The sequence below is a fragment of the Dendrobates tinctorius genome, unplaced genomic scaffold, assembly GCF_039654945.1.
Source record: "Dendrobates tinctorius isolate UK_male_01 unplaced genomic scaffold, ASM3965494v1 ptg000022l, whole genome shotgun sequence".
In the NCBI taxonomy this organism is placed as follows: Eukaryota; Metazoa; Chordata; class Amphibia; order Anura; family Dendrobatidae; genus Dendrobates; species Dendrobates tinctorius.
This window is the reverse complement of record NW_027361690.1, coordinates 81,985,225-82,012,858: the sequence shown is the minus strand read 5'-3', so window position 1 is coordinate 82,012,858 and position 27,634 is coordinate 81,985,225. Positions and strand designations below refer to the sequence as shown.

General features: G+C 42.7%; 1 protein-coding gene across 3 annotated transcripts in view; it reads left to right on the top strand.

The window, feature by feature from the left end:
- ADAMTS17 (ADAM metallopeptidase with thrombospondin type 1 motif 17) overlaps positions 1 to 27,634 on the top strand; it is a 428,881-nt gene that overhangs the window by 234,545 nt on the left and 166,702 nt on the right. For all 3 annotated transcript variants that reach the window (XM_073568808.1, XM_073568807.1, XM_073568809.1), the window contains exons 13-14: positions 26,335 to 26,501; positions 27,014 to 27,141. In XM_073568808.1, coding sequence (XP_073424909.1) covers positions 26,335 to 26,501; positions 27,014 to 27,141 — 295 coding nt within the window. The remainder of the gene's footprint in view (positions 1 to 26,334; positions 26,502 to 27,013; positions 27,142 to 27,634) is intronic.

The following is a 27,634-nucleotide window of genomic DNA, read 5'->3' as shown; positions in this document are numbered from 1 at the left end:
TCTGGGCCAGAGAGGTAGATCTGAGTGTCATCAGCATAAAGGTGGTAGTGGAATCCGTGGGACTTTGAGTTGCCCCAGACCAAGGGTATAGATTGAGAAGAGTATGGGTCCTAAAACAGAGCCTTGGGGGACTCCAACAGAGAGAGGGTGAGATGAGGAGGTGGTGTCGGAGTGGGAGACGCTGAATGTGCGATTGGAAAGGTATGAGGAGATCCAGAGTTAAAAGTGCATGTTGGTTTACCAAGCTTGACCTCAGGGGGGCGTGTAATCTTATTCGCATCAAGGACGGGGATGAATGGAAGACGGCGTTTAATACTCCGGATGGACATTTTGAGTACCTGGTGATGCCTTTTGGGCTCACTAATGCCCCTTCTGTCTTCCAATCTTTTATGAACGATATTTTCCGGGACTTTGTGGATAAGTTTTTGTTCATTTATCTTGATGATATTTTGATCTTTTCCAGTGATTGAGATTCTCATGTGGAACATGTCCGGACTGTGTTCCGGATTTTGAGGGAAAATTCTCTGTATGTTAAGGGATTGAAGTGCCTTTTTGGTGTACAGAGGATTTCATTTTTGAGATTTATTCTGTCCCCATCTGCTATTGAAATGGACCCGGCCAAGATACAGTCCATTTATGATTGGGTTCAGCCCACTTCTTTGAAGGCTCTCCAGAAGTTTTTAGGTTTTGCTAATTTCTAAATGTATAAGTAGTTTTTCTTGTATTGGTTAAACCACTGACTGATTTGACCAAAAAGGGCGCTGATGTAGTGAATTGGTCTCCAGAGGCAGTCTCGGCATTTCAGGAGCTTAAGCGGAGATTCACTTCTGCTCCGGTTCTATGGCAACCTGATGTCTCACTCCCATTTCAGGTGGAGGTAGATGCTTCTGAGATTGGTGCAGGAGCCGTTTTGTCCCAAAAAGATCCGGTGACTTCTAGGATGAATCCCTGTGCCTTCTTTTCTCGAAAATTCTCCCCATCTGATCGCAACTATGACGTGGGGAATCGGGAATTGTTGTCCATGAAATGGGCATTTGATGAGTGGAGACATTGGTTGGAGGGAGCTAGACGTCAAGTTGTGGTCCTCACCGACCACAAGAATTTGATTTATCTTGAATCAGCCAAACACTTGAATCCTAGACAGGCTAGGTGGGCCTTGTTTTTCACGCGTTTTTTATTTTGTGGTCTCTTTTCTTCTGGGCACTAAGAATGTTAAGGCGGACGCCCTTTCTAGGAGTTTGTTTGCGGATTCTCTTGATGTGACCGAACCTACTACCATTCTAAATGAGGGTGTAGTTCTTTCTGCTATTTCACCTGATTTGACACATGCCCTGGAGGAATTTCAGGAGGACAAACCAGAACGTTACCCTATGGGAAAATTATATGTCCCTGACCAGTGGAGGAAAAGAGTAATGTCTGAAATTCATTGCTCCGCGTTGGCTGGTCATCCAGGTATTTTTGGCACCAGAGATTTGGTGAGTCGGCCTTTTTGGTGGCCTGCCTTATCTCGTTATGTCAGGAGAATTTTGTTCAGTCCTGTGGGACTTGTTCTTGGTCCAAGCCCTGTTCTCGTTCTAGTGGGTTGTTGATGCCCCTGCCGGTGCCCAGGAGGCCATGGACCCATATCTCAATGGATTTTATTTCCGATCTTCCTGTCTCTCAGAGAATGACTGTTATCTTGGTGATTTGTGATTGATTTTCTAAGATGGTCCATCTTGTACCACTCCCAAAGTTGGCATCTTCTTGTAAGTTGGTGTCCTTGTTTTTACAACAGGTAGTTCGGTTGCACGGGATTCCTGAGAACATTGTGTCGGACAGAGGAGTCCAGTTTGTTTCCAGATTTTGGAGAGCTTTTTGTTCCAAGCTGGGAATTCAGTTATCTTTCTCCTCTGCATTTCATCCTCAGACCAATGGGCAGACTGAAAGAACAAACCAGACTTTGGAGTCCTATTTGAGATGTTTCATATCTGCTGATCAGGATGATTGGGGTTCATTTTTGCCCTTGGCCGAATTCACGCTAAACAATAGAGCTAGTTCTGTCACTTTGATGTCGCCCTTTTTCTGTAACTTTGGGTTTCATCTTCGATTTTCTTCAGGGCAAGTGGAATCTTCGGCCTGCCCAAGTGTGGACTCTGTGGTAGAAAGAATGCAGCAGATTTGGGACCAAGTGGTGGATAAGTTGTCCCACTCTGAGGAAAAAGCCCAACGGTATTCCAACCGGCATAGGACCATTGGTCCCCGGTTTAACGTGGGTGATATGGTTTCGTTGTCTTCAAAGAATATTCCTATGAAGGTTGCGTCTCCAAAATTCAAGCCAAGATTCATTGGACCTTATAAGATTTTGGAGATCCTTAATCCCGTTTCTTTCCCATTGGCTCTTCTAGTTACGTTTAAGATCCATAACGTGTTTCATAAATCTTTGTTGAAGAGGTTTGTGGAGCCAGTAGTTCCTATGGTGGCGCCTTCTGACCCTGTATTGGTTAAAGGCAATTTGGAGTATGAGTTAGAGAAAATATTGGATTCTCGTTTGGCTAGACTGGGACTCCAGTACTTGGTCAAATGGAAGGTTTATGGCCAGGAGGATAAATCTTGGGTCTCTGCTTCTGACATTCATGCCGAAAGATTGGTTCGTGCTTTTCACCGGGCCCATCCTGATCGGCCTGGTGGTGTGGATGAGGGTTCGGTGACCCCTCCTCAAGGGGGGGGTACTGTTGTGAATTCGCTTTCTGGCCTTCCTCTGGTTATTACGGAAGGTAGTGGAGCTGGTCAGATCGACAGAGGGGTTGCGAGTTCTCTTTCTGGGCTCCCTCTGGTGGTTACTGGAGGTAATGGAGCTGATCTGATTGACAGAGGCTTGCCACCTGATAATGATGATGACGATTGGAGATCTGGCGTTTCAGATTGGGATTTAAGTCAGCCGACTCCCTCTGTCCCTGCTGATGATTTGCTTCCTGTTCCTCCTGAAGTCTGCTTTCTCCATCTCTGTCCCTGCATGTTCAGCTAAGTGGTTTATTTGCTATTCTGTTTGCATTTGATCTGGTTTTGTCTTTCTCTTCTTGGTGCGGGTTAGCCAGCTCCGGCTGGGGCTGTGCTGAATCACCTCCCATGTGTTACTGCTTGTTCCAGTTTGTTTTATCCCCTGTTAGATTGGTCTGTTTTTGCTCTGCTTTCAGAATATACCAGAGTGCTGATATAGTGGGGGGCGAAGTCGTTTGACTTCATTAGTTTTTGCATCAGACGTGTAGGACTTTTTTTGCGTGATTGCAGACAGTGTCTTTCCTTTCCTGTCCTGTCTAGTCAATGTGGGCCCCATCATTTGCTCAGTCTATTTTCCTGCCTGTGTTTGTGTTTTCACCTTGTCTCACCAACAATAAATGCTTGGGGGCTATCTATTCCTTTGGGGTCTGCTCTGGGGCAGTTTAGATTTCCCCTTTCTTGCTTTAGGCTTAGTTAGCTCTCCGGCTGTGTCGAGGCGTCTAGGATCATCGTAGGTACGCTCCACGGCTACTGCTAGTTGTGTGGATAGGATCAGGGTCTGCAATCCGCTTAGGTACCAACCTCTCTGGTTTTCTGTGGCTTAGCCTGGACCTGCTCTCCTCCTCGGTGACCCATTCATAACACAGTACACGGATGACATCTAAGCGCTCTCTGATTTTTTTCACTGAATTAGTAGTATGCTCGTGACAAATGTCATCCTAATGAAGGATTACATCAATTCTCAAAGATAGTATAATAGGACATTCATGGAAAAAATTAGACCTATCGCACTAATATGCAACACAAACCATGAGCAAAAAAGCTCCAAAAAACGCGATAAATAGGTCAACACATAATAAAGTAGAAAAATATATAAATTTATTGACAGAAGTGTGTTAAAAAATCAAATACAAATCCATATAGGGGGATGTTAGGAAAAATAGTGTCAAATCCAAAACAGAATGGGCTAAACAGCAAAGGGAGACAGAACTGGAAAGCAAACTGGTTTGCAAAGTTGATGTAAAAAAGGAAAAAGGTAATATAATTAATGAAATGGTAACCTCAAAATCATCATTGTATCATTATACCAAGTGTCCATATTTCATCATGTAACATCAGGACATCATATGTCCACAATGGGCACAATGCACAAGTGTAAAGAACATAATAAAGGACACTCACCAGCGGCTATCAGACTGTGCACCCACCCCACTGAAGCATAGAATTGCATTGGTGAGCTTGATACGAGAATTTCAAAAATACACAGACGTGTGAACAGCCCCACAGGCTATAATAGGTATGATTAGTTCCATCTGTGAAAAACACGGCGAGAACTTGTACGAGAGCATCTGAGATCTGAATGAGTCCTATCTTATAGAGAAGCAGAATATATTGGGAAAGGATGGAGGGTCCTCCGGCATACTGTCAATCACTGGCACATAGGTTATCCAGAATCTCACACTCAATCAAAAAACACTTATGTGCCTTTAAAAATACTGGATGATTTATGATTCACAATAATTCAATTTAATTTAGCCTTGAGTCACTGGAGATGAACTGTACAAGTTTTCCATGTCTTCGCAACAGAAATGCTCTCTGCCAGGAACAAGTATTCTAGAATGTTTGGGCACATTCAGTATTGGAGCAATGAGAGCAGTTTGATCAGGCGCCATCTGCAAATTGATCATTGTGACGGAATAAATTAGACTTCAGACACTGCGCCAAAGAAGCTTAAATGTGTAACATTCCCACCAAATATGCAAATAAGATTCTTCCCCTCTGCATTGCCAAAACCAGGCTGAGGTCTGTTACTAAAATATTTCTCTTTTATGAAGTCATATATTACTATATACCAATTATGTTTTATAGTTCGCTTCAACTAATGCTGTAATGGAGAGTTTGACAACCGCAAAGCTACCCTGTGCCCTGTCATTCCTTAAAGTTTTATTCCAGCACTGGAGTGGTATCCCTAATATCTGTTCCCTGACCCTAGTATTATACTTACCACCTGCCATCTTCTGCTCTTCCCGGCACTGTTCCGTTCCCACTCTGCCATCTTGCTTTTGACTGACCAGATGTCAGAGGTAACTTCATGAATTCTCAGTGCAGCTCTGTGGGAGCCCGTTTTGCCTCTCATAGACTTACATTGAGAACTTACCCCCTAACTCACCCAGCAAACCCTGGAGTGATCCAGGAGATCACAGCTAGCAGAATAGGACCGGAGCTTTGCCGTGAATAAAAGACTGTGGCTGGGGAGTATTTTACATGTATTAGACATATCACTCCTGCTGTGACATAAAAAAATGCGCAGTTATGCTTTAAGACAAAATGGAGTTGGCAAGGTCTCTATAATTGTAATGTGCGGGGTTGTGATGGTGTGATAGGCTATGTGGATCACATTTTGTGTATATTTCTATTTCACTGTCTGCAGCTTGCCTGTACATAGTGTGTGTTTATCTTTGTCTTTTGATGCGTACTGATATGCTAATTGTGCATTATATTATGAAACTAATTTGTTGACTTCTAAAGAGGGAACATAATGTGAGGGTGTACTGAAGGACACTGGGTAATTCTAAAAATAGCTTACCTTTCTGGGGTATAAAAGACTCTGAGATGGAGAGACAACATCCCACCTTATCACACAGCATGTCAGAGAGAAAGGGAAGCATATGGACCCATTTTATCCTCTGGCTGCTGGTTATTGGACTCTCATCTCCCTGGACATTTTATCCTGTTACTGAACTTCATTCGTGTTCTGGACTATTGTATCCTCAGTGTGGTGGATTGTTTATGGACCTTCTAATTTTGCCTATAATAAATGTCTTGGGATTGTTCACACTTCCCTCGCTCTGTTGATTGTGTGATACCGGAGAAGGACCTTGTGACAGGAACAATTTATGGTCGTTGCCACAATCTGCATGTCACTCCCACTTTTTGCACCTGCAATGTACACATGAATTCAGTCCTTTTTTTTTTTTTTTTTAACATAATTATCGGTGTTTTACAGCAAGATGAATTAACTATGTGCACTCTTTTTTCACTTTTTTCTTTAGCACAAAAATGAAATGAAGCCAAGTAAGAGTCAATGTACAGAAGAGAAAGATGTCCAACGTCCAGCAATATGTGACAAATCTGTCAGGAGTGCACACTGCGGTCAATGTGGAGCTTCTTCACATTGCCTGCATTAAAGGGAATCTGTCCTCCCTTTTTTGAGATATCATATAATGATATCATTCAATTGTGTGTCACATAAGGATTCTCTTAGTACTTTTGCTTCCCCCTGACCCCGCACCTTTCATGCATAAATACCTTTTTTCATACCGGTTCAGATGTATTTATGCATGAAAGGTGCGGGGTCAGGGGGAAGCAAAAGTACTAAGAGAATCCTTATGTGACACACAATTGAATGAATGATGAGCAGGGGGTTGGACTAGATGGCTCAGGAGGTCCCTTCCCACTCTACGATTCTATGATATCATTATATGATATCTCAAAAAAGGGGTGACAGATTCCCTTTAAGTTCTCTTAGTTTAACTGCCAGGCCACATTCACACCATTCAGTGTTTGGGGAGTTATTTACCCCAGTATTTGTAAGTCACAACCAGGAGTGGAACAATCAGAGGAAAAGTCTAAGGCCGGGATCACACATGCGAGAAACTTGGACGAGTCTCGCATCTTAATACCCGGCATAGAAAGACATGCAGCCGCACACTCCGATTCCAAGTGCAGTTCCGGATATTGACATGCGAGACTCTGGCGAGTTTCTCGCATGTCTGACCCCTGCCTAATAGAAACGCGTCACCACTTCTGAATTTTTCCCCACTTTTGATTTTGGGTTACAATTACTGATATAAAAAACTTACCAGATACTGAACATGTGAACGTGACCACCGCTCTAGACAAACCTACTGCACCAACGTAGTTCTGCCAACTATAACAAAAGGAACGGTCTGAACTGATACAATTTCTATCTATGTCTTCATTTTCGTTTGCTAGGTGTCTGACTGTCTTGTCTCCTATAATATTGATGGAGCCTTGCCCTTTTTTTGTACATTTTTTGTATTCTTTATTGATTGTCCAGAATAACCAAGTTATCATTCTGATGGCTCTTGGTTCCCTTTTCTGTATTATTCTTGAGATCAGCCCTTCCTCTTATTCTCATACACCATTCATATTAGACAACATATAAAACAATTTCTGCATTACAGTAAAGTCCTTTTTATGGTCCATATTACTTGGACCTTCCTTCAATTTTGACACCTCACCTCCAAAAATTTTGTGTCCCCATGTTTTGAGTCCTGACTTACGGTTTTCATGTGTGTCACAGCCTCAATTTCTGGTGTGAAATGTTTTTTGAGAAAATATGTTACATGATGATTTATATGAGAAGACTGCTTGCCGCTGGCAGTAGAGGTACTCCCCTGAGGGGGTGGAAGAGGTGCCACCAGCTTTGAGGATGCTTGGTGAGTGCAGAACAAATGGTTTCTTCATTCTAGAAATAATAGTTTTCTTGTGTTTAGTGAAAATAAAACATTATTGCTGGCAGCCTCACCCTATTAGTTGTATAAGCCAAGCCTGAAACAGGGAAATGAGGTGGTGCAAGTGCACAGAGACTGTATCTTGTAATTGAGGTGTGCCTGCAGCACAAATCACATGCTGAACCGTGTAGTGCTCCCTGCCAAGCCGCTCGAGGTCATGTCCAGCTCTGGAGATTTCTTCTGGAAGTGAAGTCTGTATTTCTTATCATGTAACTATTTCTGAAGACCGTTTTCTGTATTGCGGACACTGCAGTATCGTGTACTGCCTCTGCAGCCGACGCAGTGATGTCAGGTTCGGTCTCGCAGCTGTAAGTCAAAAACAATTTCTTTAACTTTCTTTACTAGAAGATAATATGTCCCCAGCTTTATTAGATCTCAAGCTACATTCACAAATGTAAGTCACAATGGGGAAAAGAAAAAAGCAGAAGAGGTTTCGAAAGAATCAAGTCGTGTGACTCTTACCTTAGTTTGTACTACTAGTGATATGGTTTTGACTCTTTTATCAAGTTTTAGTTTTATGTCTCTCATGGTGCTACTCATGTGCAGTTGTATAAAAGTTAAAGGGAATCTGTCACCAGGGTTTTTCTACCTCATGTGAAGAGGCAGAGATCCTGATTCCAGCGATGTGTCACTTACTGGGCTGTTTGAAGTAGTCTTGAAAACATCACTGGTTTATCAGCAGGATATTATGACTAGATGACTAGTAAACCTTGTGCCATGTAGTCATCCATATCCATAAGCTCTTTGTAACCCCGCCCCCACAACTCATTGGCAACTTTCTGCCTATGCACAGTGTATATAGGAATCTGCCAATCAGTGATGTGGGCGAGGTTATACACAGCTTAGCATTCAGAAAACTTGGTTCAGTGCCACTGTACTCCTCCATTGCTGCAGAGACACAGCTGCCAACACCATAGTAGCGCCATTCGGGCTAACAGCACAATCATGCCACTGGTGCAGACTGTCCATCAAGCAGAAGCAAGCGAGAGACTAGTGCACTCCTGTTTAGATATCACGGGTTAAACCCTTTAAGACTTATGCAGGAAAATATACACTGCTGATTTATTTGTGCCCACTTTCATCACTGCAGAATGAATTCTTATTTGCCTTATATAGACAATATAAAACACTAATGATGCCAGTCACTACTGGTAATGTGCTAATAGGATGGGTCACCTTCCTAGGAGTAATTCTGATGATATGTGATCAGTACGTGCTACCAGCACTTCTACAGAATGGGTCGTGACCATATTGTATATCTGGCATAGTCACCTGCTGACTATACCACCAATGTCAAGGTAATGGCTGGAACCGGTTAGGTCACGGGCTACTATACATATAGCCCATAGCTACTATTATACTAATTAGAGATCCTGAAGCAGTCATGAGTAGAAGATTACATAGGAAGCTCAGTTAGTTTCTAAATTATACATTCTAACCAATAACCATATGGTTCTCTTGGCAGAAAATCCATCGTTCAAGTGCACGTCAGTATTTTCTATACATGCCTATAACCTAACACACATGTGCTGAGAATCTAGTTGCATTGCGGCAGGATGCAGCACATCCGAGATGCAGCAATTATTGTGTTCTGTGTCACCGCATAGGTTTTCACAGCACCGGAGGACTCGCCTGCGGTATTCCATATTCCGAGTGCAGACTCGGCATTGGCAAGACGTAGAAGGGTCTTGATTAAATGAACCATTCGCCCACCATGCAGTGTGGCGGTCTGTCCTAGATGTATACATGTACTCGGGCATGGAATCACACTCTCTTTTTTTTTTTTTGTGTTGCTTTGCAAGGCAGATTACTAAGTAACAGCAAAGAAAACAGTACAAAGGGTCATAAGGGTTGACAGGCAGTGTTGGCCAGTAGTATCAGCTTTGTCATTTCCAACACTCTTCATATATTTTGTGCTTATTAATTAACTTCTCTCAAGTGACCTGTAACTCCCCCTTAGCGCTGCATACTTTGTCTTGAGAAATTAGATTTTATGCTTTTTTCATAAAACAAGAATACATGACGTGGTTATTACAGAAATAATGTTACAGAGCTTGTAAAGTATTGTAGCTAAAATATCAGCTTACAAGGAAATGATTCCAATTCTCTAGAATTACAAGATAAATACATTCATGTGGCCACCAGTAGAACTTATGCCAGCAGCATTTCCAGCCAGTAGAGGCACAGAAGTACCCCAAGATGTCTTTGGCTTTATCCTAGAGAACGAAGGATACAACCTTGCAACAAGGGAAACTTGGGAAAACGCAACAATATTTTGCTGGGCTGGCTTAGTTATTGAAATGTCACTTGTCACATGATGAGGATCTCGGGAGAGGGACAGAAGCGCACACAAGATAGGGCAATGCTCTGGTAGAGGATAAGTATAAGCGATGGTAGCGCTCAATGAAGGTCTTCTGTACAGGCATGAGAAGCCACTGCTGCTGCCCTGTGGCTGGAGAAAATGGTCCTTCCAGATGTATAATGACAAAAATGGAAACTTGCAAGTTTTGGTAGGCTTTGGGAATGAAGAGCCTCGGGAGTCCTAATCGATTTTTATTAATACCAATGCATTTCTGCTCTGGACCCGCTCCTTTCTCTGGGTATGGCTGGAGTCACACTAAACATATCAAAAATTGGTCCGAATCTCCCAGCCGAGTGTCGCACAAGTGTCATGCGAGTACAATCCGATTTTTCACACCTAGCATCCGATGTACATCCGAACGCAGTGTGATTTTAACATGAGCTTTTACACAGAGCAATTCTCTGTCATTTACACATCGTTTTCAAAGGAAGTACTCGTCAAAACAGACACACACATATATATATATATATATATATATATATATATATATATATATATATACATATATACATTGATTTTATAGAAAAGAGGAAAAAAAGTGATGGCACTCACCGTTCTGTCGTGAAAATTCTTTATTAAGTAAAAGGCATTGGCATGGGAGGAACGTACAGAGAGTGGACAACGGCCTTTTCACGCACTTGCACTTCAACATCTTTTCAGTTGTTCTGAGTCTCACAAATGTTCTTCTGTGTGATCCAAACACCTCAAACTTGGATTCGTCTGTCCATAACAATTTTTCCAATTTTACTCTGTCCAATGTCTGTATTCTTTTGCCCGTATTAATCTTTTCCTTTTATTAGCCAGTCTCAGATATGGCTTTTTCTTTGCCAATCTGCCCTGAAGGCCATCATCCTGGAGTCGCCTCTTCACTGTAGACATTGACACTGGCGTTTTTCATGTACTATTTAATTAAGTTGCCAGTTTAGGACCTGTAAGGCGTCAATTTCTCAAACTGCAGACTCTAATGTACTTGTCTTGTTGCTCAGTTGTGTAGCGGGGCCTCCCACTTCTCTCTCTTCTCTGGTGAGAGCCTGCTTGTGCTCTCCTCTGAAGGGAGTAGTACACACCGTTGTAGGAAATCTTCAGTTTCTTGGCAATTTCTCGCATGGAATAGCCTTCATTTCTAAGAGCAAGAATAGAGTGTCGAGTTTCACATGAATTTTTTTTTTTTCAGGCCATTTTGAGAGTTTAATGGAACCAACAAATGTAATGCTCCAGATTCTCAACTAGCTCAAAGGAAGGTCAGGTTTATAGCTTCTCTAATCAGCCAAACTTTTTTCAGCTGTGCTAACATACTTGCACAAGGGTTTTCAGGTTTTCAAGGGTATTCTAACCATCCATTAGCCTTCTTACACAGTTAGCAAACACAAAGTACCGGAAGAACACTGGAGTGATGGTTGTTGGAAATGGGCCTCTATACACCTATGGAGATATTGCATTACAAACCAGACGTTTGCAGCTAGAATAGTCATTTACCACATTAACAATGTATAAAGTGTATTTCTGAATCATTTTATGTTAGCATCTTTGAAAAATACACACACATACAGTATATATATATGTACATATATTACATAGAAGAAAAGCCAGCAATTCAGCAGCCGTGTAGTGTAAAATCACAGCAGGACCCAACAGGATAGAAGAGATGTATTACATACAGTAAATTCAAATAGAATAGGTAGATCTATAGATGTCAGTGATAAATACAATTTGTACTTCCCCACCGCGCTCCCACTGACATCAGTTAGGTGAAGTGAGTTCATTGGCTGTGAACTTGCAGGACCTGTCTGACGGCACCGTGAGCGGGAGAACTTTCTTGCTCTCTGTGCCCTCAGGCAGAGAATAGGAGTTCACAAGGAGACACTGAGCACAGAGTTTTCAGTGTTTCTGCTGGATGACAGGCTGTATGGTCGCATCATGCAACCATGCAGCCTGCCATCTAGATGTAGCAGATTTAGACCCCTCGTGGGACAAATGGATTAGCAGCATCTCTGCGGAAAGTTGAGGAATATTGTTTGTTTTATTAACTCTTTTGCAGATGATAAGGGCGTCAGTGGAATGGGTGAGGTCGTAAGTATGGTTTAATTAAGATTTTCTAAAGGAGTCTGTGTCATTCTTTCAATTAAAGGACTTTATTCTGGGTGTCTGTGTTTTCATACAATGTGACTATGGGGTTAGCAATGGGGGCGTCTTATTGATGCCTCTCCATAACCTCTGGCTTGGTGTTACCTGACAATACAAAGGTGACATCCACCCAACTATCACGCCACTTGCCATCTTAGAGATGCACCTTTTCTGGGGCGGCTGAGAGCTGATCTTTTTAGCCTGGTGGGGCCAGTATCCATGGCCCTTTCCTAGGCTATTAATATCAGTCCACAGCTGTCTGCATAGCCTTTGCTGGTTATTTATTATAGGGGGACCCTTTGTCATTTTTTTAATGGTCCCCCCCCATTTTAATAGCCAATAAAGGCTAAGTATATAGTTGTGAGCTGATATTAATAGCCTGGGAAGCTTTATGGGTATTACCCCTGTCGTAGCTGTTTTGTTCTCACCCAGAGTCCGATATGCTAGATCACCAGTGAGACCAAATTAGGAGTTTACGCCCTTAATTTACAAGCGCTTGGAGACAAAAGAGACTGCACACGGGCCATGGGCAAATCACTTTATCTGACGTAATGAAACACAAGGCAATATTTTATACCATTTACAGTAATATGTAATTCTATGGAGCTCATGTGGCCCCCACCGTTTATCCCAGGGTCATACCATGTTTACCATGTACCCAGAACATGTTGTTGCTGACTATTGAGAACATACACTCACTGGCCACTTTATTAGGTACACCATGCTAGTAAGGGGTTGGACCCCCTTTTGCCTTCAGAACTGCCTCAATTCTTCGTGGCAGAGATTCAACAAGGTGCTGGAAGCATTCCTCAGAGATTTTGGACCATATTGACATGATGGCATCACACAGTTGGCGCAGATTTGTCGGCTGCACATCCCTGATGCGAATCTCCCGTTCCACCACATCCCAAAGATGCTCTATTGGATTGAGATCTGGTGACTGAGGAGGCCATTTGAGTACAGTAAACTCATTGTCATGTTCAAGAAACCAATCTGAGATGATTCGAGCTTTATGACATGGCGCATTATCCTGCTGAAAGTAGCCATCAGATGTTGGGTACATTGTGGTCATAAAGGGATGGACATGGTCAGCAACAATACTCAGGTAGGCTGTGGCGTTGCAACGATGCTCAATTGGTACCAAGGGGCCCAAAGAGTGCCCAGAAAAAATTCCCCACACCATGACACCACCACCACCAGCCTGAACCGTTGATACAAGGCAGGATGGATCCATGCTTTCATGTTGTTTACGCCAAATTCTGACCCTACCATCCGAATGTCGCAGCAGAAATCGAAACTCATCAGACCAGGCAACGTTTTTCCAATCTTCTACTGTCCAATTTCGATGAGCTTGTGCAAATTGTAGCCTCAGTTTCCTGTTCTTAGCTGAGAGGAGTGGTACCCAGTGTGGTCTTCTGCTGCTGTAGCCCATCTGCCTCAAAGTTCGACGCACTGTGCGTTCAGAGATGCTCTTCTGCCTACCTTGGTTGTAACGGGTGGCAATTTGAGTCACTGTTGCCTTTCTATCAGCTCGAACCAGTCTGCCCATTCTCCTCTGACCTCTGGCATCAACATGGCATTTCCGGCCACAGAACTGCCGCTCACTGGATTTTTTTTCTTTTTCGGACCATTCTCTGTAAACCCTAGAGATGGTTGTGCGTGAAAATCCCAGTAGATCAGCAGTTTCTGAAATTCTCAGACCAGCCCTTCTGGCACCAACAATCATGCCACGTTCAAAGGCACTCAAATCACCTTTCTTCTCCATACTGATGCTCGGTTTGAACTGCAGGAGATTGTCTTGACCATGTCTACATGCCTAAATGCACTGAGTTGCCGCCATGTGATTGGCTGATTAGAAATTAAGTCTTAACACACAGTTGGACAGGTGTACCTAATAAAGTGGCCAGTGAGTGTATATGATAACAAGAATAGTCTCTTTGAAGCAGAGACTAATAGTCTGCGGTGTCATCAGAATAAAAAAAACATAGCAATGAAAGGCAAAAGGCAATTGAAGAATTAAAGGCAAAGGGATATAAAGGCAAACTATTAACCCTTCTATATCACCCCCTTCCCAGGCTATAAACATCGGCCCCCAGCCATCGGCTTTCCCTCTGCTGGTTGCAAAAATTACGCGGGAGCCCACACCATTTTTTTATGAAAAATAATCTTTTATTAAGTGCATGTACAATTAGCTGCATACATACTTATTCTACCTATTCTATGTGTATTTATTGTATGTAATCCATCTCTTCTATCCTGTCGGCTCTTGCAGTGATTTTACACTACGTGGCTTCTGAATTGCAGTTTTTCTTCTATCTGTGTAATATATATACATATACAGTGGGTACGGAAAGTATTCAGGCCCCTTTAAATTTTTCACTACTTGTTTCATTGCATCCATTTGGTAAATTCAAAATAGTTCATTTTTTCTTATTAATGTACACTCTGCACCCCATCTTGACTGGAAAAAAAAAAACAGAAATGTAGAAATTTGTGCAAATTTATTAAAAAAGAAAAACTGAATTATCACATGGTCATAAGTATTCAGACCCTTTGCTCAGTATTGAGCAGAAGCACCCTTTTGAGCTAGTACAGCCATGAGTCTTCTTGGGAATGATGCAACAAGTTTTTCACACCTGGATTTGGGCATCCTCTGCCATTCTTCCTTGCAGATTCTCTCCAGTTCCATCAGGTTGGATGGTGAATGTTGGTGGACAGCCATTTTCAGGTCTCTCCAGAGATGCTCAATTGTGTTTAGGTCAGGGCTCTGGCTTTGCCAGTCAAGAATGGTCACAGAGTTGTTCTGAAGCCACTCCTTTATTTTTTTTTTTTAATTCGTTTATTAATCAAAAAGGAGAATAACATACATATTGGCTTATGATAGTAAAATACACCCATAGCCCTTGCAAATATGCAGAAACAGACAGTTATACATTGTGAAGCATGTATATCAGTTGACTTTCACAGGCTTTTATCATATTGTTCATGCAGATAATAAAGAACATTAGCCTTTCAAGTATACAGAAAACAGCCAACCGGTTATACATTGTGAAGCATGCATATCAGTTGACTTTCACCAGCTGTTATCATATTATTCATTCAGATAATAAAGAACATTCCTAAACTACAACTATATCAACTGGTGCCTACAACTGCGCAGCCTAATATCTTATATCATGTTATCTCACACATGGTGTCTCAATTTTGCAAAGTAAGGTGAGAGGAATTCCACCTCTCCCAGATCTTCTCAAATTTGTCCGGGCATCCCCTATTTTGATAAAGCGTACGTTCGTATGGAACAATCGAGTTCACCAAGTCAATCCACATTCTAAGGGAGGGACATGAACCCCCCATCCACCGTAGTGCCAACACCTTCCGTGCCATAAATAGCGTTTCACGCAGAAAAATCCCGTCATAATGACCCCAATTCTCCTCATCCCATACCCCAAACAAGCAGACCAGTGGTACAAGAGGAACCGGGGCCTGCATCACGGATGACAAAAGCAGGGTCACCTCTTTCCAGTACTGTAAAATAATGGGACATTGCCAGATCATATGAACAAAATCCGCATCTGGTGAATGACATCACAGACATTCTGATGATTGAAGTCGACCCATCCTGAAAAGTCGTGTCGGAGTTAAGTATGAGTGATTAATTATATACAGCTGTATCATTCTATTATTAATAGATGGTGATACTCCGATCGGAGATTCCAGGATCTCCTCCCACTCCTCTCCCTGAGCATGAGGGATGAGTCTGTCCCATTTCGTTTTAATAGAGCTTATAGCAGATTCCGTTCCCACCGACAGCATGTACGTGTATAAAGAGGAGATGAGACCCTGGGGACCCTGTGAATTAAGGATTCCTATCAGAGGCAGAGATTAAATAGTACGGTCCACACCCCCACATCTCATGTGTGGTTGAAGAGCCGATCTCAGCTGTAAATAACGGAAAAACTGGGATCTCGGAATATCATGTGCAACCTGTAATTGCTCAAAAGACACCAAGGTCCCCTGGTCATACAAGTCTCCCATCGAAGAAACATTATGTTGCATCCAAAAAACAGTGGATGGGTGGTTCAGTAGTTCTGGGAAATAGTCATTATTCCATAGGGGCATCTCAGCTATAAAATCTTTAAACCCAATTGCTTTCTTAATCTGTCTCCATACTAATCGCACCAGTCGGAGCAAGGGTAGTAGACGAGGGACATTAGTCCTCTCCAACTCAAGGAAACCTAGTGGGCAGTCAGTTTGCGCAGCATGGAGTTGATGGCTTTCCGAATCGGGGAGGCAACTACCCTGCATCCATTTATTTAAAGCTTTAGCTTGCCCAGCCAAATAGTATAAGAAAAAATCTGGTAACGCCGCCCCACCTCCCTTCTTTGGTCTCTGCAGGGTGGTCAATTTAAGTTTGGGCCTAGGTTTCCTCCGGATGAAAGATATGATCTGGGAATTGAGATTTACAAAGAAGGACTTGGGTACTATTACGGCACTATGCTGAAGGGAGTAGCTAAACCTGGGGAGTAATATCATTTTAATTACAGTAGGTTTATACGTCTGGCCACAGACAGCGGGAGTTTGCTCCAAGTTGTGAATTTCATTTTAACTAGTTCCAGCAATGGGTGAATATTGAGTTGAGTCAAGCGTACTATTTTGAGATATATATATACCCAAATATTTAAAACTAGATACAATAGGCAGCGAGGAGAGAGCTTCAAACTGGGGCATTGGGGCGTGAGAAAGGGGTAGCAGAGCGGACTTCTCCCAATTTATATATAGACCTGAGTATTTACTGAATCTATCTATAATGGAAATTACTTGTGGTAGAGTCTCCTCCACTTCATCCATGAATATCACCATATAGTCAGCATATAGACCAATGGTATCTACCCGACCCGCTATATTTATACCTTTAATACCAGGGGAAGATCTAATACGTATTGCCAATGCCTCAATCGCAAGGGCAAATAGGGCCGGGGAGAGGGGGCACCATTGACGAGTCCCCCTATGCAATGGAAAAGACTCAGACACGGAGTTGTTCACTATAATACGGGCTTTGGGCTTCATATATAGTATTTTGATCCATTTTATAAATTTATCCCCAAAGCCATATCTTTGTAAGCACGCAGAGAGGAAAGGCCATTCAAGAGAGTCAATAGCTTTGGCAGCATCTAGCGATGCCAGTGCCCACTTGTTATCCTGCATTAGAGAGCTATATTGGGCTATTGACTGGACCCATCTGATGTTAATGGAAGTGCTCTTACCAGGCATTAAACCTGTTTGATCAGAATGTATAAGGCTCAATATAATCGAATTCAGTCTGGTAGCTAGAATCTTCGAAAACAGCAAAAGAGCAAAATGGTTTACCCGTGCAGGCCTCCAGACAAATGCACTATCAGGATGCAGTGGCCCCATATAGTTAAGATGGTAACACAGGTGCAAGAATACCGATGAAACAACTGCTCACAGCCTACCAATACATGGAGGGGGCGGTTGCCTGGTATGTTAATGCACAATAAAAAACTTGTATGCGGCGCTGCTCACACTATGGCAATGCACAGCATCCAGGCCAGCCTAGTAGTGACACCCTTCTATTAGCTCAGGCGGGCTGCCCAACGCTATCAAAATGCATGCCATGTGAACAGACACCGCAGTTTACTAGACCAAATGGGCCCAACTGCACCCTGAATAAAAAGTGCAAAAAACACATTAAAAAATGTGGACTATTAGCTGACCGCCCCTCCATGTATTGGTAGGCTGTGAGCGGTTGTTTCATCGGTATTCTTGCACCTGTGTTACCATCTTAACTATATGGGTCCACTGCATCCTGATAGTGCATTTGTCTGGAGGCCTGTACGGGTAAACCATTTAGCTCTTTTGCTGTTTTTTATTATTGGAGGATTTTTAAGTCCTCTTTCTGTGCTATTTCAGAGCTAGAATCTTAGTAAAAATTTTATAGTCCACATTTACTAACGAGATAGGGCGGTAGGATCCACATTCCAAAGGGTCCTTCCCCTCCTTCCTAAGCAATATGATATTAGCTTCGTAAAAGGATTCAGGCATAGATTTCCCTTCCCAAATTCCCTGAAATACATTAACCAAAAGTGGCGTTAATATATCCCTATATTTTCTGTACAATTCAATAGGGAATCCATCTGGCCCTGGGGCCTTCCCGGAGGCCATGTCTATTATGGCATTTTCTATCTCCTCCGCAGTAAATTCAGCGTCCATAAGGGCCTGTTGTTCAGGATCTAATGTAGGGAATGTCACATCTGACAGTCAAAACACCCCAAGCTGTCACAGTCACTTTTAGATTCATATAATGACCTGTAATAATCATAAAAACAGCCAAGTATTTCTAAAGTTGAAGATACCAATGAATCATCCGGCTTACGAATCTGTAGTATTGTATTTGAGGTGTTATGTTGGCGCACCAAATAGGCTAAGAGTTTGCTTGCCTGGTTTCCTAGCTCAAAATACGACTGGCGAGTAAAGAGTAGTTTACGCTTGGACTTAGGGTCCTTATGCTGAGCATATAACCTCTGAGCAGCCAACCACTCAGTACTGTTACCGCTAGTTTGGTTAGATATGTATGCAGCCTCTGAATCTTTCAATCGCCGCTCCATCTCATCATCCTCCCTTGAGGTTACCCTTTTAATATAAGAAATCGTGTAAGATTAGCAACCCCTCAGATATGCCTTAAGGGCATCCCAAAATAAATTGATATCTTGAGGCTCTGGGTGGGATGAGATGAAGCAATGCAACTGATCGATTATTCTATCTGGAGTCGCCATTAACTTTAACCAAAAAGGATTCAGCTTCCAGAATATCCTATTATTTGGTTGCCCATATTTAAGTTTAAGAATGACCGGACTATGGTCTGAAATCCTCCTACTGCCATGTTCTATGTTGTCTACCCACATCGCCAGACCGCTGGATCCGAATATATAATCTATGCGCAATAGAGATCGCTTAGTGGATGAGTGGCAGGTATACTCCCTTGATTCAGGGTGACGCATCCTCCATAAATCTAGCCACCCGCTACCTTCCTTAAATAATGACAGTTGGGTCACATTCAATGAAGAGACTCCCCCAGACGTGCCTCCCTCTAATCTCAATTTGTCCAGGTTGGTATTCATGACCATGTTGAAGTCTCCCATGCAGATAACATCGGCGTCTGGATGATTTAAGGCAAAGCTCATTGCTTTTTGAAGAATGGACGTATTGGCTGGTGGGGGGTTATAAACACATAGGATTACATATTCCCTGGTATTTATCAATGCATGTACAAAGACAAAGCGACCTTCAGGATCCATCCGGGTCTCCCTGGCTTCCCATCTAACGTCTCTATGTACCAGCAATGAGACCCCTCTCGAATAACTAGTGTGATATGCATGGACAGACCATTGTACCCAAGGTTTCTGCACGCACCGAGCAGTATCTCTGGTCAGATGCGACTCCACTAAGGCCACAATGTGAGGATGATAATGTCTGATCTGCGAGAAAACCTTGATCTTTTTCCGGGGGGCCTTTATATCTCTCACGTTCCATGTCATACATATCATCTCAGACCCCATAGCCACTTCGTTGAATATGGCATACAGTACTACCCGAGCAGAATTTAGAGGCACCACATAGAGATTGAGATTGCCATTGGCTGCGACTTTTACCTAAGTAACAATCAAAACTATTGTAAAAAAGAAAACAAAACAGGAACCAAACATTAGTGGAGCAAAGTCTCACGCTCCTAGCAAAACACAAGCAGGGGGATACCATCACTGGTCACAGTGTCCGGTATAGTTGGTAAACTGGGTACCTGCAAGGAGAGCCCCCATTAGACCATTAATAAAAGAATTTAGGTTAGTAGTAAGTATATTAGGATTCCTTTGCAGGGGATCCCATATGAGACCGAAGCCACTCAGTTGCCTCCGCTGGATCCGTAAAAAACACAGAGGAGCCCCCATGTACGACCCGAAGCCGGGCCGGATAGATCATTGAGTATATAACATTTCTCTCTTTGAGCTGCTTCTTTACATCTATGAATTGTGCCCTCTGTTTCTGAAGTTCCATGGAAAAGTCTGGGAAAATCGAGATCACGGCATTGTTGAACTTGATGGGGCCTTTTTGCAGTGCAAGGCGCAGGATAGTGTCTCTGTCTTTACAGTTGAGGAGACGTGCCAGGAAAGGTCTAGGTGGGGTTCCAGGAGGAAGGGGTTTTGAAGGGACCCTGTGAGCCCTTTCGGCCGCAAACATTGGAGAGAATTCATCTCCCAAAGAAGCCTTAAGCCAACCTTCCAGAAATTGCTCAGGATATTGACCTTCTGAGCGTTCCGGTAGACCAATGACACGAATATTGTTATGAAGCATTCTATTCTCCAGGTCGTCCGCTTTCTGCCTCCAGGCGTTCACAGAACCTGCCGCTTTGTTAACTTGGCCTCCATAGGCGCGATGGTGTCCTCCACCTGGGACACTCTTGTCTCCACTTCTGTAATGCGTCCCCTCATGGTTTGCATATCCTGTCGAAGTCGTCCCACCTCAGTATATACGTCCTCTATTTTCTCAGTCAGGGATGTCCTAGTCAATGAGATGGCCTGCATCAACTGTTCGGACGCCTGTTTGACGGTCAGTTCTTCCTGCTCAGATTCTTCTCCCCCAGATGGACGATTTTTACGCTGAGCTTGAGAGGGATTGGTTTTAAGAGATCATGCACTTTCAGAGGGATCGGGTCTGGCGTATTCTTTCAACTTTTCTGCTGCTCATGACCCCTTAGATCGATTCATGATCAGTGGCAGTATGGTACAGCAAGATAACTGGAGGTATATGCTCCGGTGGTTTCCCACGTCAGATGATAAACACAGCAGGGCTATTTTTAAATGATTGCAGCCCAGTAATAATTCCCACGCAAAGGTGCCACGTGAGCTTCTGAGGACAGCGTCCGGTGCCGAGTCAACAGGATTTCTTGCGGCGGGGAGGGGGATCCGCAGCACCCACAGAGACAGCAGCAGTGAAGAGAGTCCACAAGCTCCCACAGTAATGGCGCCAACAGGTATAGCGAGTATAACAGTAGGGGGGAGAAAACGCAGGGCCCAATCTTTCAGGGCACTCACCACGCGTCCCCTCTAGTCCTCAGAATGGATGTTCACTGCCCGGGTGGCGCTGCAGCTGTGAAGGCCGACGCCGCAACTCTCACTGCCAGCGCGCGCGTCTAAGATGGCCGCCGTCCATCCCGGCCTCCCCAGCAGTTAGCTCACCAGAACCGCTCCACATCCTCCCACGGGAGTCCAGGGGGGTCCCGATATCCAGGGGTCCAAGTACCGCCAGGTATATTGCAGTAATAAGGTCTTAGTTGCAGGATAAGGGCAGGATTCCTGGGAGCTCTCCCAACATGCGTCCTCTCTCTTCAGCTACATAGCCACGCGCCACTCCTTTGTTATTGAGCTGTGTGTTTAGGGTCATTGTCTTGTTGGAAGGTGAACCTTTGGCCAAGTCTGAAATCCAGAGCACTCTAGAAGAGGTTTTCATCCAGGATATCTCTACTTGGCCGCATTCATCTTTCCTTCAATGGCAACCAGTCGTCCTGTCCCTGCAGCTGAAAAACACTCCCTTAGCATGATGCTGCCACCACCATGTTTCACTGTTGAGATTGTATTGGGCAGGTGATGAGCAGTGCCTGGTTTTCTCCACACATACCGCTTAGAATTATCACCAAAAAGGTCTATCTTTGTCTCATCAGACCAGAGAGTCTTATTTCTCATAGTCTAGGAGTCCTTCATGTGTTTTTTTTAGCAAACTCTGCGTGCTGTCTTGCACTGAGGAGGGGCTTCTGTCCGGTCACTGCCTTAAAGGCCCGACTGGTGGAGGGCTGCAGTGATAGTTGAATTTGTGGAGCTTTCTCCCATCTCCCTACTGCCTCTGTGGAGCTCAGCCACAGTGATCTTGAGACTCTTCTTTACCTCTCTCACCAAGGCTCTCCTCCCACGATTGCTCAGTTTGGCTGGACAGCCAGGTCTAGGAAGACATCTGGAAGTCCCAAACTTCTTCCATTTAAGGATTATGGAGGTCACTGTGCTTTTAGGAACCATGAGTACAGCAGAAATTATTTTGTAACCTTGGCCAAATTTGTGCCTTGCCACAATTCTATCTGAGCTCCTTGGCCAGTTCCTTTGACCTCATGATTCTCATTTGGTCTGACATGCACTGTGAGCTGTGAGGTCTTATATAGACAGGTGTGTGCCTTTACAAATCAAGTCCTATCAGTTTAATTAAACACACTCCAATGAAGGCATAGAACCATCTCAAGGAGGATCACAAGGAAATGGACAGCATGTGACTTAAATATGAGTGTCTGAGCAAAAGGTCTGAATACTTATGACCATGTGATATTTCAGGTTTTCTTTTTTAATAAATTTGCAAAAAATTCTACGTTTGTTTTTTTCCGTTAAAATTGGGGTGCAGAGTGTACATTAATGAGAAAAAAATGAACTTTTTTTGAATTTATCAAATGGCTGCAATGAAACAAAGAGTGAAATTTAAAGTGGTCTGAATACTTTCCGAACCTAATGTATATGTGTGTGTCACTGACATCTATGTATCTATGTATTCTATGTGTATATATCTATTCTAACCTGTCACTCGGTGATTTTACTGTATGCGGCACATGAATTCCCAGCTTCTCAAAGGATATCGCTGCGTAAAAATCGGACAGCACTCACATGGTCCAAGTACTGTCTGATTTTCTTTTTTTCTCTTGCACCCATAGTCTTGCATTGGCGAGTCTCTGTGACAATCTCTGTACGCTGCGATTTTACACACACGCTGAAAACGGCAGAGAAAATAAACGGTGATGTGATCTGCCCCATGGATTAACACTGGGCCATGTGCTATGCGAGGTTTTCTGACATAGCACTTGGTCGTTTTCTACGGTAGTGTGACTCCAGCCTATGAAAAACACTTGGTGCAGCTCACCTAAACGTGCGAGTTTGCATTTTTGCCCTTGGTCACATTTTGCCACACGAAGTTCTCTCTTTTGTCACGATCAAGCCACAAGTGGTGGTGCAGGGAACCTGAAAAATAAGAAAAACAAGTAAGATTATACTCACCCGGGGGTCCGGTCCGATGGATGTCGCGGTCTGGGTCCGGCGCCCCCAATCTACATGCGATGACGTCCTTCTCCTTGCTCCTTGTTTCTGTCGCGCTCCTGCACAGGCGTAGTATATCTGCCCTGTTGAAGGCAGAGCAGAGTACTGCAGTGTGCAGGCACCGGGAAAGGTCAGAGAGGTCCGTCGCCTGCACACTGCAGTAATTTACTCTGCCCTCAACAGGGCAGATAAAGTACACCAGAGCTGCGGCAGAAGCAAGGAGGAGGATGTCATCGCTAGAAGATGGGAGGCACCGAACCAGACCTCGACACCCATCGGTCCAGACCGGACGCCGGGGTGAGCATAATCTTACTCGTTTTTCTTATCTTTCAGGTTACATCGGGGGCTTATCTACAGCATTACAGAATGCTGTAGATAAGCACCTCATGGCGGTGGCCACAGCTCATAGGCCAAAAATGAGGTGACAGATTCCCTTTAAGTAGTGGTGACTAGTGATGAGTGAGCGTGCACTGGTAAGGTGTTATCTGAGCATGCTAATAAAGCATCTTCAGCGTGCTCTAGTAGTATGTTCGTGTCTCCGCGACTGCATGTCTTGTGGCTGTTCGACAGCTGCAACACTTGCAGGGATTGCCTAGCACACAGGTGATGGTTTTTGGAGTAAAAACCTTTTGACTGGATACCTTTAATTTCAGTATATTATTTCTTTGTACATATTTCGCTCTTAAACACATTGAAAGATATTTTTTAAAGTTGAACAACCCATGACACCATGGCATATCTTGACATGTTGCAGTGATTTTTTGACAACATGTGTGCCATTTTTGGTAAATCTGTCACACTGCCGTGATTTTGAGAAATGTTACATTTAATAAGTGTCTAAATCCTGACCAAGTACTAAAACATTTCACTTTTAGATACTAACATGCATGGCGGAAATGGCTCAAGTAGTTATTAAATTTTGTCACATTATTTGAAACAAATAAGACATTACTTAGAGTAAAGTCACACAAAGTGAAAATACATTGATTAATGTGGGCCAATGTACAGTATATTTTGTCTTTAGAAAAATTAAGGTAACATCTGGATGTAATGGAAAATTCTTATCGTTGGGGTTCACGCCCGTCCATTGTGTACATTTTCATTCTACATTCGCTCTCTATGTCTATACACTTACGTTTATTTATTATGTTTTGCTTATATAACGCAATCATATTCCACAGAGCTTTACATACATATTAAAAAAAAATCCTTTAACATCTAAATAGTCATGATAGTGCAAAACTCTCAGTATTTTTTTTACTCTTATGATAAAAGTACTATCTGTACATGCTCTTTACTTTTCCATTATCGTACAAATTCAAAAATTTATAACACATGTATCTGAATTTTTTTGGAATTGTGTTACAGGTAACAATAAAGTTAATAGCGTGGATATTAAAATAACCAAATTTATATACATGACATTTAGTTAAAAAATCTGATTTTATACAGTAACAAAGTATAGTTCTGGGATGTTCTGCCCATAATCTCTTTATAATATTTAGAAAATGGTTAAAGGGGTATTCTTAAGTTTGGAAGTTATTCTCTATCCACAGGAAGAGCCTTGTGTGGATGAAGCCGTGATAGATCACTCGCACTGCCTATCAATTCATTCTTATGGGAGTGACGAAGACCAACCTAGCGCAGCGCTTGGTTATCCCTGGCGGTCCCATTAAGAATGAATGGAACGGACACCCAGCAATTGTGAAGTTATCCCCAATGCAAACTTGAGAATATAAATTGCCACTATCATCAGTATTTTTTTTTTATTTGTTTCGTTTGTATGTTATATCAAGTCCTATAAAATGAAAAAATGAGATATGGCTGTTTTCACGTGTGCTTGCATCTACACTGCTTCTTGTTTTACAGCCTGAAGTAGAAAAATAGTAACATCTCATTATTATTAGTTGGCAGAGAATAATGACAAAATTACAAGGCAAGTGAGACTAAACTCAAATTACATTTCTTGTACTTTTCAATTTTTCTCATGTGGGAATAAGTGTCTATAAAGTCTTTGATCCGGACTTTGAGATGGGCAGATATTTCTAGAATAAGGGGTATCCTGACCCCCATTTTGCTGTTGTTTTTAATGAGGGAAAGGCTATTCATTCATTCACTTTGAGGGTTCTTAAAACGCCACTCCAGTGAGTTTTTTCAGTGCAGTGCTGATGTGGTGCTTCTAATCTAAGGTCCCTGATTCTAGTGTAATCCTTACCAGCGACCGTCTTCACCTTCTATCAACGCTGCTCCGGTCGGTCTTCAGCATGTTGTGACCAGCCAGATCACTCCAGTGTTTACTAGGTGAGCTGGAGATCACTTTTCAGTGTAACTCTATGACATCCTAGTTCCGGCTCTCATAGACTTACATTGAGCGGTCAGTGAAGTTGTGGTTACAAGATGCCACTGCAGGGTCGAAGCGGTGCCTATAATAGAATTGGCGGCCAGGTAAGTATACTAGTGTCAAGGGCCTTAGATTAGAAGCACCACTGCAGCACTAACAAAACAAAAAAGCTGGAGCGGTGCTTTAAAATTAAAAAAGAAAGTTCCATCATCATCTGCCTTAAAGAGCTAAAAAAAACAATACTAAACTACATCACAAATTCCTGTTGAGAAAATGATTACTTTCTGACCATGTTATATAAGCAACATGTGATATACCCAGACATATGGAAAACAGTATATAGATATTACAGCTTGGAGAGCTCTAAACTCGATATTTTCTACCGCTTGCCCTTTATAAGGATCTGAAATTGTAACAACAATTTTACAACAATTTCTTCCAATATGTCTCTCCTTACATAATGTGTTTCTGATGATGGCTTAGCTCTTGCATTCCTTCATACAGTAACGTGTACATTTCTCTCCGTATTTCTGCAGAATGCTTGTTTAGTATTCCAGAAGAGTTTGCAAATGTGTCTCATAAATCATTGTAATGAGCTGGTTGTATTAGCAGGAGACTGAACGGAAATGTAACTCTGTTATGTGGATAGACACAGCATTAGTCCAGACCTAATTCAAGTACAGATTTATTAACCTGCAGGCTGAAAGACTTCCAGGAAACATGAATGCAGCATTGGAAATATTTCTTTATTTTTTTGTCTGTATTGTTAAATGACACAGCCTACACGATAGAGGTCGGAACAGGAGCATGTCCGAGTTGATGAGCCTTCATTTTTTTTCTTTTCTTTTTTTGTAGTCCTGGACTTGGTGGTCAAAGCTGTAAAGGGACAAGTGTAGAGCACATGGTTTGTGAGAATTCCCCATGCCCCAAGGGAGGTTCCAGTTTTAGGGACCATCAGTGCCAATCTCATGGCCGCAACCTCAACAAAAAGAAAACCCCCCTTACAGCTGTAATCATCGATGGTAAGTCTTCTAAGTAACAGATAATTGAACTCTTTTAATCTTGATGGGTTTGTCCATTATCTGGACATCCCCTTTTTAAATAAACTATCCACTATAAAACAAAAACACTGCATACTCGCCTCCAGTTTTGGCTTCTTTCTATCGATGACAGGGCTCACGTGATATTGTTATGCCACTTGAGTCCTGTAGCCAATTAGCATTAACTAATGACTGCTGCACTCTCGCTTTTTTCGCTTGTCCGAGATTCATGCTTTCTGACGAATCTTGGACAAACTGAAGTAGCTCAACAGCCTTATAAAGGCCTCTGATTGGCTACAGGGATCACGTGACATAACAATGTCACGTGAGCCACGGTGCCAACATCGTTGGAATGGCAACGTATCAGAAGTGAGAATACATTGTTTCTATTTTATAATCAGAGCTACGTTATTTAAAAGGGGCTGTCCAGCTCGTGGACAACCTCTTTAATGTGTTAGTCCTATTAATGTTGTTCTTTATGTGTTTTTTCCCAGATAAACCGTGTGAGCTGTATTGTACCCCGGTTGGCCGCGATGCCCCAGTGCTTATGTCAGACAGAGTCCTGGATGGAACACCATGTGGACCTTATGAGGCGGATCTCTGCGTTCATGGCAGGTGCCAGGTGGAGTAGCTCACATGTTTTCTTCCTCAGGTTACTTTGTTTGTTAGTGCAGAGCAAGATGAGGTAATGTTATAATGTTTTGCTAGTATCCATCTTCTTTGCCCGTAATTGTAATGCAGAGCGGAGATTCACATTCCTTAGCTGTATAAACTAGCTTTTAATTTCAGATAATTATACTTTCTGTATTTATTTAGATTATGTACATTAGTTTATAGTCTGTGCAAGCAAAAAGTAGGAGGCTTAGGCTTTCTCTAAAGTTACCAAAGACACAAAGAGGTAGAGAAAGCTAATGCTTGCTTATTTAATCAAAGTAAGAGAAAATCCTACCAATCATGAAATGGGTAAATCTAGATATTCTTTAGTAAAATATACATATGAGGGCATATACTAGGGAACGCAAACTAACATTGAGCATTAATTGTACAGTCCTCCAACTCTACAGGCATTACAATAGTCTTTGAAATGTTGAGGTCTCATGTAGTCAACTGATGTT